Consider the following 12056-nt stretch of genomic DNA (forward strand, 5'->3'; position numbering starts at 1 on the left):
TGCATTTTAAAATATTTGGGGGGTGGGCTTTGGTGCAGCAGTTAAGATGCCACTTGGGATACCCACATCCCATAACAAAATGCCTGGATTAGAGTCAGCTATACTTTCAATTTCAGCTTCTAGCGTTTTCTCTCTCTTTTTTAAATCTTTTTCTTTTATAAAAAAGAAATTTTGGTGCAAAGTTTTTTTTTTGAAATCCAGAGGAAGGATTTTATTTTTTTTTTTAATTTACTTGACAGAGTTATAGACAGTGAGAGAGAGAGAGACAGAGAGAAAGGTCTTCCTTCCGTTGGTTCACTCCCCTAATGGCTGCTATGGCTGGCGCTGCGCTGATCCGAAGCCAGGAGCCAGGTGCTTCTTCCAGGTCTCCCATGCGGGTGCAGGGGCCCAAGCACTTGGGCCATCCTCCACTGCCCTCCCGGGCCACAGCAGAGAGCTGGACTGGAAGAGGTGCAGCCGGGACTAGAACCGGCACCCATATGGGATACCGGTGCTGCAGTTGGAGGATTAACCAAGTGAGCCACGGCAAAGGCTCCCTCTTTTTTTAATCTTAAATATTTATTTAAGGCACAGTGAAAGAAAAAGAGGGGGGAAGAGATGAAGAAAGAGAGAGAGATATCAGGATCTTTCATCCATTGATTCACACCCTACACCCCAAATGGCTACAACATCAGGGGCTGGACCAGGCTGAAGCCAGGAGCCAAGAACTCCAACCAGGTCACGAATATAGAAGCAAGTACCAATTTCTTGGGCCATTTTTCTGCTGCCTTCTCCAGCACATTAGCAAAGTATTGGATGGTAAATGGACCAGCTGGGATTTGAACAGGCACGCAATATGGGATGCTGGTATCACAAGCAGCAGCTTAACACACTGTGCCAAGACACCTGCCCTCAGCATGCTCCTACTAAATCCCCTAGGAGGCAGCAGGTGACAGCCCAAGTATCTGGGCCCCTGTCACCACCTGGGAGATGAGGACTGACTTCCAGTCCTGGCTGTTGCAGGCATTTGGGGAATAAACTAGCAGATGAAAAATCACTGTCTCTCTTGCTCACTCTCTCTGACATTTTACCTTTGAACTAAATAAAAACATATTTTTTTTTTTTTTGACAGAGTGGACAGTGAGAGAGAGAGAGAGAGAGACAGACATAGAGAAAGGTCTTCCTTTTCCGTTGGTTCACCCCCCAATGGCCGCTGCGGCCGGCCAGCTGCGCTGATCCAAAGCCAGAAGCCAGGTGCTTCTCCTGGTCTCCCATGCAGGTGCAGGGCCAAGCACCTGGGCCATCCTCCGCTGCTTAAACAATGCCTGGCAGAGTATGAGCATGGACCACTGGTCTCCTTTGGAGTGCAGTGTCATTGCTATCTGTGTGCACAGAGCACATTTCAGTAAGGCACGCTTAAGTGTTTTGCTGGAGGACAAGAATCTAAAATTTTTTTTGCTATAAACTCTTCACATTTCTTCAAAACTGTGATATCACTGAACAGGAAAGACAAAAGGAGAAAAAAGTGTACATATGCCATCTGAGGAGGGGAGACACGGTCCCTGCTCTCAACCCAGCAAGAACAGGAGGAAAGGTTGTCCAAATGATCTGCCATGTTTGGAATTTAGCTTTCCGTTGTGCTTTCTGTCAAGTACACGATGTTTACATGCAAATAAATGTGGAATGAATAAAATTCTGTGTCTTACTCGTCTTTTCATTCAATCTCACAAAATTTTAGAAGCTTAGGTTATTAGGATCACTGAAATCTTATATAAAGACAGTGGATCTTTATTGTCATTTGGAAATAAGCCACAGGAGTTTTCTTTATAGACATTTAAGGTCTAAGTTTCTGCTGACACCCTTGCAGAGATATGAAAATGAGTGGCACACATTTCTAAGCATGTTTCCTTTTCCATCTTACTCTATCCCTCCCTTTTTTTTTAATTTAAGAAATGTTATAAATGCTTGAGAATAGAAATCTTTTCAGAGTGGGATGTGTGCCAGATAGCAGATTTTTGAGTTGTTTATTAAAATTTTACAAGATCTTGCTGGTTTTGTTGAGCTCAGCCCAAAATTTTCAGGAGGTGTTAAGAAGCAGATTGTTTTTAATATCCTCTAAAAAGAGAGCTTCAACCTAAACAGTGCGTGCACACACACAAACACACACAGAGAGAAAGCTTTGATACACATTTCTATACGCATCACTGCGTTCAAGTTGCATCTGGAAATTTTCAGAAGACAGTGAGATAGTGTGGAAAAGTTTAAAAGGAAATAGCCAAAGTAGGCAATCTCATTCAAGGACCACAAGTTTCTATTTACTTAAAGTAGCAAAACACACTCTTGAAACTTGTTAGCACTTGAAAAAATTCTTGGTTGTGCCAAAGTTGACAAAAATCTAAGATGAAAGTCTCTACAATATAGTAGTAGATCTTATGCTTTCTAAAAGTACTCTCAATACTGATGACATGTATTAATAGTCTTGGTTCAGTTTTAAACAGAAATATTTTCCGAAAAGTCAACTTATGGCTCAAACCAGGAATCAGAATTGAAGAGAAAGACATGACAGAACAGTAAACAGAACATTTAAGAGACATTAAACTCTTGAATTAAAATGTTTCAAAGGTCAGAGACTAAACTTTTTCTAAGGAAATTTCAGATGGAAGAAAATACAGAATTTATATTATATGCTAGCTTAACTACTTTTTTAGAGTTTGTTTCTTCCTTGCAAGATGCACCGAAAGACAGGTTCTGATAATTGTTAAAACACATAAAATATATTCCCTTAGTTTCTTCTCACATATTAGGAATTAGGAATGTCTTCTGTGAGCAGTGCATCTTAGACCTCATCATGAGTTCAACAGTAAACACAGTTCATGCAGCTCACAGGGCATATACTCTCCTGGTCAAGGCATACGGTTCAAGTGTATAATTGATCAATGTTTAAGAACAAGGTCAAAAGCACTATGGGAAAGAAAGTACAGGATTCACAAAGCAAACAGAAACCTATGTTATGCCAGGTTACCACATTTCAACCTCAGAAAAGTTTGGAACTTAGGAAAGAAAAAGGTAATAAAAACTAAGTTGGAAAGTTCACTTCAAAAACCCATGCGGAATGGTGTAGATCATACCTTGAATAATTCAAACTCCTTCTTTGGCATCAACAGCTAATGACAAATATGAACATAAAATAAATGCATACCATACATGCTCTTCAGGCCAGAATGCAAGAACAGAAAACAGAATTTCTAGAATTCTGGGATTTCAATCACTTTCCATTACTGAGATATAGAAACTATGCCCTTATTTTTTATTTTAAATGTTTGTCTGATTCATGGATTCTAATGAGGCCAGGCCCCTATGGATAAATGCATGACCTAATCTTCAATGTCAGGAGGAACGCAGAGTTCTTAAATGAATCATCAAGGCAGCAGGAGGAGGACCACAGTTCTAGAAATGAGCAATCTGTATTTTATTAAGCCTGGACCTGGCATAAAATTAACTATGCCAATGCACAGTCTGTGTAACTTCTACTCAAAATTCAGGGCAGCAATACAGGGTCAGTTGCCATCTTCTTCTCAAGATTCTGAACACTAAAGGAATTCTATCCAGGAAAATAAGTCACCCAGGTTTAGAGGCTGCCCATGGGATGTCTATTCATTCTGTCTCAGTTGGCAGATCAGACTCCAGAGCGCTTCTCACAGCTCTAAAACCCCAGGAGTTTAACAACGAGTGAATTCATATATTAGGGTGAATGAGATGACCAGGGTCCCTGAAATCCTGGAAATGTGGCATGGGCCTCCAGGACTATTCAAGGATCAAGGAGAGAGCCTGACTGATCAACTCAACACTGTTAAGGGTATTATAATCTTAGAGTCAAGAAGTGGAGACGGTGTTACAGTCCAACTGAACCAACACTTGTGTGTTGGTGTAAGGACAGATGAGTGCAGACACAAGGCTGTTCTGTGACAGAACACTGAAGACACTGACAGCAGAGGCTGGGGACTTGCTGGAGTCTCCTGCCACTGTCTCAGGGTCACCCTCTGCAAGAGACCACTGGTGGACGGGAGAGCTCTGGGAAAAACGACAGAAACACTATTTCTCCAGTTATCAGAAATATTATAGGGAAAGAAGAAAAGCATTTAGAGAAATAGTCACCCATTGCCACACATTTTAAACTATTTCCTAAAGAGGTAAATGAGAAAATACATGTGTAATTCTTCCCTGTGTCTCTCATCACTGCCACCCAAGTACTCTCAAAATAATATGCAACCTATAAAATCTCAAAATAATGACACCAAAAGAGTTAAAATTCTGTTTAAGAGTGATATATTTAAAAACGGGTAAATATTAGTTTTGCTGAAGAAGAAAAGCACAATTACCTGTATGGTGTGCGTATATGGCGGGTCAGCACGCCCTAAACCAGACTCTGGAGGTCTCACGATATCCAAAATGTTATTTGGCACAAATCCAGAGTCTCCACTTGCATTTCGAACTTTCCACCACTGCTTCCTATCATCAAGTATCTGTCAGTGCAAGAAAACAGAGGCATAATTACCATATAAAAATCAGTCTATGAAGGAAGTTGGGTTATTTTTAATCCTAGACTTCAACCTCCCACCCCAAAATTTTCACCCCTGAGAGTTGACTCAGTGTCAACATAATGCTGACAGAATGATTCCCAGGAATCACATGAAGAATTATATTTATTAAAACAAAACAGGTACGGTATCACTAAGGACCTTATTCCCTCGCAAATGTACATCTGCACGATCTGAAGACTGTACTCCAGAGTGTTAAGATGACTCTCAGTAAGTCCTACCGTCTGTGATTTTGGAACAAAAAGGAGAAGTATAAATACCATGTTTCTTTACAAAATTTGTCTTAATTCATCTTATGTATTCAAAGAGGTAAGCCCTCAGTTATAACCTAAGAAAGGTATTTGTCACAGTAGACTTGCTAACACTAGTAGCTCACTGCTGAGTACAGCTCGGCAAAGATACTAGGATAAAAGAAGGAAATATTTTCCCTTATTAATATATTACAGTGCATCTATGCATGAACTGATAACTAGTTTTGAAGAAAGCCTGAAAGAGGAATGAATGTAAACCCAGAAGAAATCTACCCCTACCCCCTCTTAAGACAGATAAGCAAACATAGTCTCCAGTACACTGGACCCTTAGTGACATGATATGCACTAAAATAATTTCTTGACCTCAGTAGTCCTTTGAGGAAGGTTTAGATAGATACCAAAAGAAGAACCCAATAAATATACTTTATTAAGAGTATAAAAAGGGCACAATGCTATTACCTCTAAAATATCATCCTTTAGGACCGACAGCTCACTGTTGTTCCTTGCTACAAAGTCGTACTTGGATTTGGCATATTTCTTGGGTTGTGTTTTCACTGGGTCATAATTTCTGTTAAAAAGAAAGAAAAATGATGACCATTCTACAAGTTCTTACTAAACGCTGAAAACAAAAGTTAAAACTTTAAGGTAAGCCAAATCGTGCTAGAAAACTTTGTGACAAGTTATTTAGACAGTAGCTGAGTTTTATTATATTATATTTTATAAAACCTGAGAAATAAAAAGAATTGTAGGGTTCTCCCTATTAAAATGAGCAAACTGGATGACTGTGCCAATCCAAAGCCAGGAGCCAGGTGCTTTCTCCTGGTCTCCCATGCGGGTACAGGGGCCCAAGCACTTGGGCCATCCTCCACTGCCTTCCCAGGCCACAGCAGAGAGCTGGACTGGAAGAGGAGCAACTGGGACTAGAACCCGGCGCCCATATGGGATGCCGGTGCCGCAGGTGGAGGATTAACCAAGTGAGCCACGGCGCCGGCCCCCAGCATTTTTCATATAATTAAAGATAAGATCATTTCCGTGGCAGTTGATTTGTTATATGTTGATTTCACTAATGTAAATAATGTCTCTGATTCAAATATATATATATATTTAAATTAAATTAATAAATAAATAAACTCACTGTAAAGTTCTTAAAATATTGACGACACATATACGGGGTCACGATTTTTAAAAAATTCTTTTTTTGGGCATGGTATTGTGACACAGTGGGTTAAGACTCTGCTTGTGACACCAGAGTCCCATTTGGGAGTACCAGTTCCAGTCCCAGCTACTCTGCTTCCAATCCACCTTCCTGCTAACAGTGTACCTGGGAAGACAATGGAAGATGGGCCAAGTACTTGGGCCCCTGCCACGCACATGAGGAACCAAGACGGAGTACCTAGCTTCTGACTTGGCCTGGCTCAAAGCTGGCGGCTGTTAAAGCATTTGGTGGGTGGACCTGTGGTGGAAAACCTCCCTCTCTTTCTTCCTACCTTTGTTCCAAATAAATAAATTAAATTAATAAAAAAATCTTTAAAAAAATTCTTTTTTTTTTAACTTTTATTTAATGAATATAAATTTCCAAAGTACGATTTATGGATTACAACGGCTTCCCCCACATACCGTCCCTCCCACCCACTACCCTCCCCTTTCCCACTCCCTCTCCCCTAACATTCACATCAAGATTCATTTTCGATTATCTTAATATACAGAAGATCAGCTTAGTATACATTAAGTATGGATTTCAACAGTTTGCTCCCACACAGAAACATAAAGTGAAAAATAATAGATGAATTTTTTTTAAATGATGATGAAATCAGAGCAGACCTATTGTCATGTTTAATCCCAGTGAGAGTCAAGTTGGGAACTGATAATTTCTTTCTTTTTTTTTTTTTTTACAGAGGATCAGTTTAGTATGCATTAAGTAAGGATTTCAACAGTTTGCACCCCCATAGAAACACAAAGTGAAATATATTGTTTGAGTACTCGTTATAGCATTAAATCTCAATGCACAGCACATTAAGGACAGAGATCCTACATGAGGAGTAAGTGCACAGTGACTCCTGTTGTTGACTTTACCAACTGACACTCCTGTCTATGGCATCAGTAATCTCCCTATGCTCCAGTCATGAGTTTCCAAGGCTATGGAAGCCCTCTGAGTTCTCCAACTCTTATCTTGTTTAGACAAGGTCATAGTCAAAGTGGAGGTTCTCTCCTCCCTTCAGAGAAAGGTACCTCCTTCTTTGATGACCTGTTCTTTCCACTGGGATCTCACTCACAGAGATCTTTTGCCAGAGTGTCTTGGCTTTCCATGCTGAAATACTCTCATGGGCTTTTCAGCCAGATCTGAATGCCTTTAGGGCTGATTCTGAGGCCAGAGTGCTATTTAGGACATCTGCCATTCTATGAGTCTGCTGAGTATCTCACTTCCCATGTTGGATCACTCTCCCCTTTATTTACTCCATCGGTAAACGTTAGCAGGTACTAGACTTGTCTATGTGCTCCCTTTGACTCCCAGTCCCTCCACCATGACCAACTGTGAACTGAAATTGATCACCTGGAACAGTGAGATGGCATTGGTACATGCCACCTCGATGGGATTGAATTGGAATCCCCTGGTATGCTTCCAACTCCACCACTTGGGGCAAGTCAGCCTGAGCATGTCCCAAATTATACATCTCTTCCCTCTCCCATTCCCACTCCCATGTTCAACAGGGATCACATTTCAGTTAATTTTCAACACTTAAGAATAACTGTGCATCAATTACAGAACTAAATCAGTCATATTAAGTAGAACAGATAAAAAAAAACCACTAAGAGGGATAATGTATTAAGTTGTTCATTAACAGTCAGGGCTATGCTGATCAAGTCACCGTTTCCCATAGTGTCCACCTCACTCCAACAGGTTTCCCTTTTCATCACTAAATGAATACTGAGATTTTAAAACACAATTTAAAAACTACATAACACAATAAAACTTGATTCATTAAAATGTATTTTTCATCTATTGCAATAATAGGTAACGTCAATTCTTCTTTATTAATTTTACTCCCTAATCTTCTCCTCCATTTATTTTCCCACATTTCCTCATACATCTCTTCAAAAGAAAAAGCAGAAAGAGATAGGATGTTGGTCATCCTACCCTTGTGCAGTGACCATTCTTTCTGCTGTCTACTAAGTTCTCTAGAAGTTCTCTAGAATGCTGAGTTACAACAGGGCCTGCAGGATGGTTGTAAGGCAATGCATTCGGTCATCCTAGGTGTACAGGTATGTACTATGTCTTCTATAGTAACTCCACAGGAGATGGGGGATGAAGACAAAGAAAAAAGATGACCTGAAAGATGTGCTATATATTGGTTACCTTTAAGAGATTTGATATATTTGTGTGTGTGTGTGTGTATATATATATATATATACAAACACATATGTATATATATATAATTACTATTAATAAACTGTTTATATTAATAAATAACAATTACTGTTAATGAATATATTATCATTTTATGGATGTAATTTCCTTTTCCTACCAATTTTAGATATGCACTATTAACAGTAATAATTAAAAAACTGTTTTCTGTGGGTTTCCTATTCCTCCTACCCCACTGGACAAGCTCTGCTTTTATCTACTTTACATATACACATGCCATTAAGATCTCATTTGGGAGATAAGAGGTTCAACGACCCCAAAAGTTAGGAGAAGAGTAACTTCAATTTTCTGTCTTTCTCTCTTCCCCCACGTTCTCTCCTGTGATCGGGAAACGAATCACAGCTAATAATGGACAGCTGAGTGTACCAAAACTAAGAGAATGATTGCCTGCCTCTAGTGATCTGAGTGGGTGAGATAAAAAGAAAAGTGTGCTGCAGCTGTCTTTGAAGTCTTTGCCATCTTGGATGCCTCACAGGTAGTTACCCAGCATGTACTCATTAAGTACTTTAGAATTGCAAATCTTTATAGTGGTTTCTTACCCTCTATAAACTTGGATATGACACCGACACTAGGTGTCAACTGGAAAAAAATGACACAGTTTGTAATTTCTCTGATGTACTAAAGTTTCTTAAGACATCCAGAATGTTTCAATGACAGAGTCTCTATTTCTAACCAGGAACAACAGACACGTCAATTGATCCAGGGCACATATGTAGACAACAATATTCTGAGACTTCTCCAAGAGACTAATTGCACCTAAAGTGCAGCAAACTGTAGTCACTCAAAGGTGAGGGACCTAAATTCAACAGATGGTCTCCTTAATGACATGGTAATTTCACTGAATAGTGAATACACTTCACTTGGTACCTATTGCATTCTGTACTCCTGTCATGTGGTAGAATGCAAGAAGAAGAAAAATAGTTATTAACGTTATCATTATTGTTATAATTCCAAACCTCTGTGTATTTCAGATTAACCCAGAACTCATGCACAGTTTTTAGCATAACAATGACAAATCATCTACAGAATACCAGAACTCTAGGTGGCTGTCAATCTTCCCCTCCAGCTGCTAAGCCAAATCATCACACCAGTGATGCTAGACCTCACTGATTTCTGGGTGCAGGACAGGGAAGCAGTGACTCTGAAATGTTGCATGCATGCTCATGTACTTACTCCATCGTTCACTCCATCAATCCAGTACATCTACACTTACTGTTCATGATATACTACTATGGTCTTAACAATGGAACGCGATAAAAGTTTTCTGGTAGAAATATATATTATAAATCTGAGCATCCATGAGAAATGCACTCAAATGGTTTTCTAGCTGCTTCGCTGTGGAAAATCATCCTGATTTACTGAAGTGACAAGACAAAAAGAAAATGTTAAAAAATACTAAAATGAAATAATTCCTAGAATCTTTGCATCCAACACGGAATGCAAGAAAGAAAATATCTGGACGTGCAGGGAGTTAGTCAAGAAGAGTTGCAATGAAGTAATGCTTAAGATTCAAAATTGATTTTCACCTGTATCTACTAAAAGACAATTCTAATTAAAAATTATTTCAGACATTTTCATTTTCAAAATATATTCCTCATTGCTGACTTTTCTTTGTCCTCAATGTTAGTAGTGCACCGAGAGTAATATCCACATAGTGACCACACCAACGACCAAAGTACTATCTCTGTCATCATCCCTGACAAAGAACAAAACATTTAAATTCCATCTGCTTCAGATTATATTACAAGTATATTGAAAACAAAGGGCATGTAACATTCATGAGAAGATAGGCTATGAGTTAAGAAATTACAAAAGCAATTTCTCTACTCCAGTTCATCTGAAAGACTATGCTTCTATATCCTTGCTACCAATAATCCACCTCCCTTTCTTTGTCTTTTGTATATGGGTTGACCTTCTTGTAAACCTAACTTGCTAGAAAGAGGGAGAAGGAGAGGGAGAGGGAGAGGGAGAGGGAGAGGGAGAGGGAGAGGGAGAGGGAGAGGGAGAGGGAGAGGGAGAGGGAGAGGGAGAGGGAGAGGGAAATATATAGAGAGAGAGAAAGAGAGAGGGAGAGAACTAGAGAGAAATTAGTCCCATTATTTTATTTCTTCTCCATCCCAATTCTCCATCTCTGCCATGTTAAGTTTTTTAGGAGTAAAAACACAGGAAAATGAATGAGATGTAAAACTGGAAAGTAAAGATAAAATATAAGAGGAAATGGCAAGCATAGAGTAAGGCCTTGACTGCAAATATTTAGTTGCAATATTTCTATCTAAAGGAAGGCTGTCTATCTTTGTTGGGTAAGAGAAAGATGGAAATGGTTTCCTTTAAAAGTTACAGAAATGGAAAGATCCTTAGAGACCATCTGGTGCACACTGATAGTTTCAAGTTCATTGCTTTTTCTTTATTTTTTTTTTAAAGATGTATTTATTTATCTGAAAGGAAGTCACACAGAGGGAGAGGCAGAGAGAGATAGAGGTCGGTCTTCCATCCACTGGTTCACTCCTCAGATGGCCACAACAGCCGGAGCTACCCCTATCTGAAGCCAGGAGCTTCCTTCAGGTCTCCCACATGAGCGCAGGAGCCAAAGGACCTGGGCCATCTTTCACTGGTTTCCTGGGCCATAGCAGAGAGCTGGATTGGAAGTGGAGCAGCTGGGACTCAAGCCGGCACTCATATGGGATGCCAGCACTGCAGGCGGCAGCTTTACCCACAACATAGCACCGGCCCCTCTTCTTTCTTCTTAATGCACAGATTTTTGTCAAAAGTATGTTTTAAGAAAGAGAAAATCCCCAAAAGGCATTGGCACCATGTGAGAGTTATAGACTGAAAATCCAGATAACTTTTGTTGTTCATCAAAACCAGTTCTGTATACTTACTGATGAAAAGTGTAAAGTAGTAGAATGCAATTTAGGCCCCATCACTCTATCAGTGCTAAATGAGGGACAGAAAACTACAGTGCTGCAAATGGTACTCATTAAACGTTACCTATCTACATGGCGGTTGGGAGTTGGCTTAAATGCAACAGCAGCTTCCCCTTGGTCCAGATGGGGCCCTCTCGTGTACATGTTGCTGTTGTATGCATATGCATCAGGAGAGTATTCCGATCCACTGGAGTGCTGAAAGACAGAGCAAGATGGAGTCAGGAGTCGCCAGTGACCACCTGAAGGAGTATTCTTCTCAGTCAACAAAAACCTGCTACCACGCTGTCATCAGCTTCCATTTTCAAGTGGCTGGCCATTATGTTAATAAATTATAAAATGAGAGGGATCCATTTAGACCAAGGCATACTTATAATAAGAAAAGTCATTAGTGCAAAGGCTAAATTTGAATTCTGATAATAACCAAATATAAAAGCAACACATTTCTTCAATAGGAATTTCAATAATACATGGCTTTGGTATTAGAAAGACTTTATCAGCTATATAAAATAAAGAGAGTTGGGAAGCAAAGCCTTTAACTCTTGCTCTCTGTTTGAAAAATACACCTTCACCATTCTACCAAGTCAACAGTGTCATATGAAAAATCACCTGAAGGGGGGAATGAGGGTTGGTGAAAAGTTGGTCAACAGCTTTACCAAGTTACAACTAAATAGGAGCAATAAGTTCTGCTGTTCTGGTGTAAATAGGGTTACTATCAATAATGATAATGTAGTATGTATTTCAGACAAACTAGAAAAATAAATTTTGAATGTTTTCAGCATAAAGAAAAGATAAATGTTTGAGAAGATGGATATATTGCTCCTGATTTGAACATTATAAAATGTGTACATATACCAAAACATCACATGGTACCTCATAAAAA

At 39.5% G+C, this 12056-nt stretch overlaps 1 protein-coding gene across 10 annotated transcripts in view; it reads right to left on the reverse strand.

Annotated features, from left to right (window-relative positions):
* The window catches only part of EPS8 (EGFR pathway substrate 8, signaling adaptor), a 188473-nt gene that overhangs the window by 20657 nt on the left and 155760 nt on the right, over positions 1-12056 (reverse strand). For all 10 annotated transcript variants that reach the window (XM_070049440.2, XM_070049441.2, XM_089303877.1 and 7 more), the window contains 3 exons: positions 11241-11371; positions 5288-5396; positions 4359-4502 (listed from right to left, as the gene is read on the reverse strand). In XM_070049440.2, the coding sequence (XP_069905541.2) occupies positions 4359-4502; positions 5288-5396; positions 11241-11371 (384 nt within the window). The remainder of the gene's footprint in view (positions 1-4358; positions 4503-5287; positions 5397-11240; positions 11372-12056) is intronic.

Source organism: Oryctolagus cuniculus, chromosome 9 (genome assembly GCF_051225735.1).
Source record: "Oryctolagus cuniculus isolate XC-2025 breed Fujian yellow rabbit chromosome 9, ASM5122573v1, whole genome shotgun sequence".
In the NCBI taxonomy this organism is placed as follows: Eukaryota; Metazoa; Chordata; class Mammalia; order Lagomorpha; family Leporidae; genus Oryctolagus; species Oryctolagus cuniculus.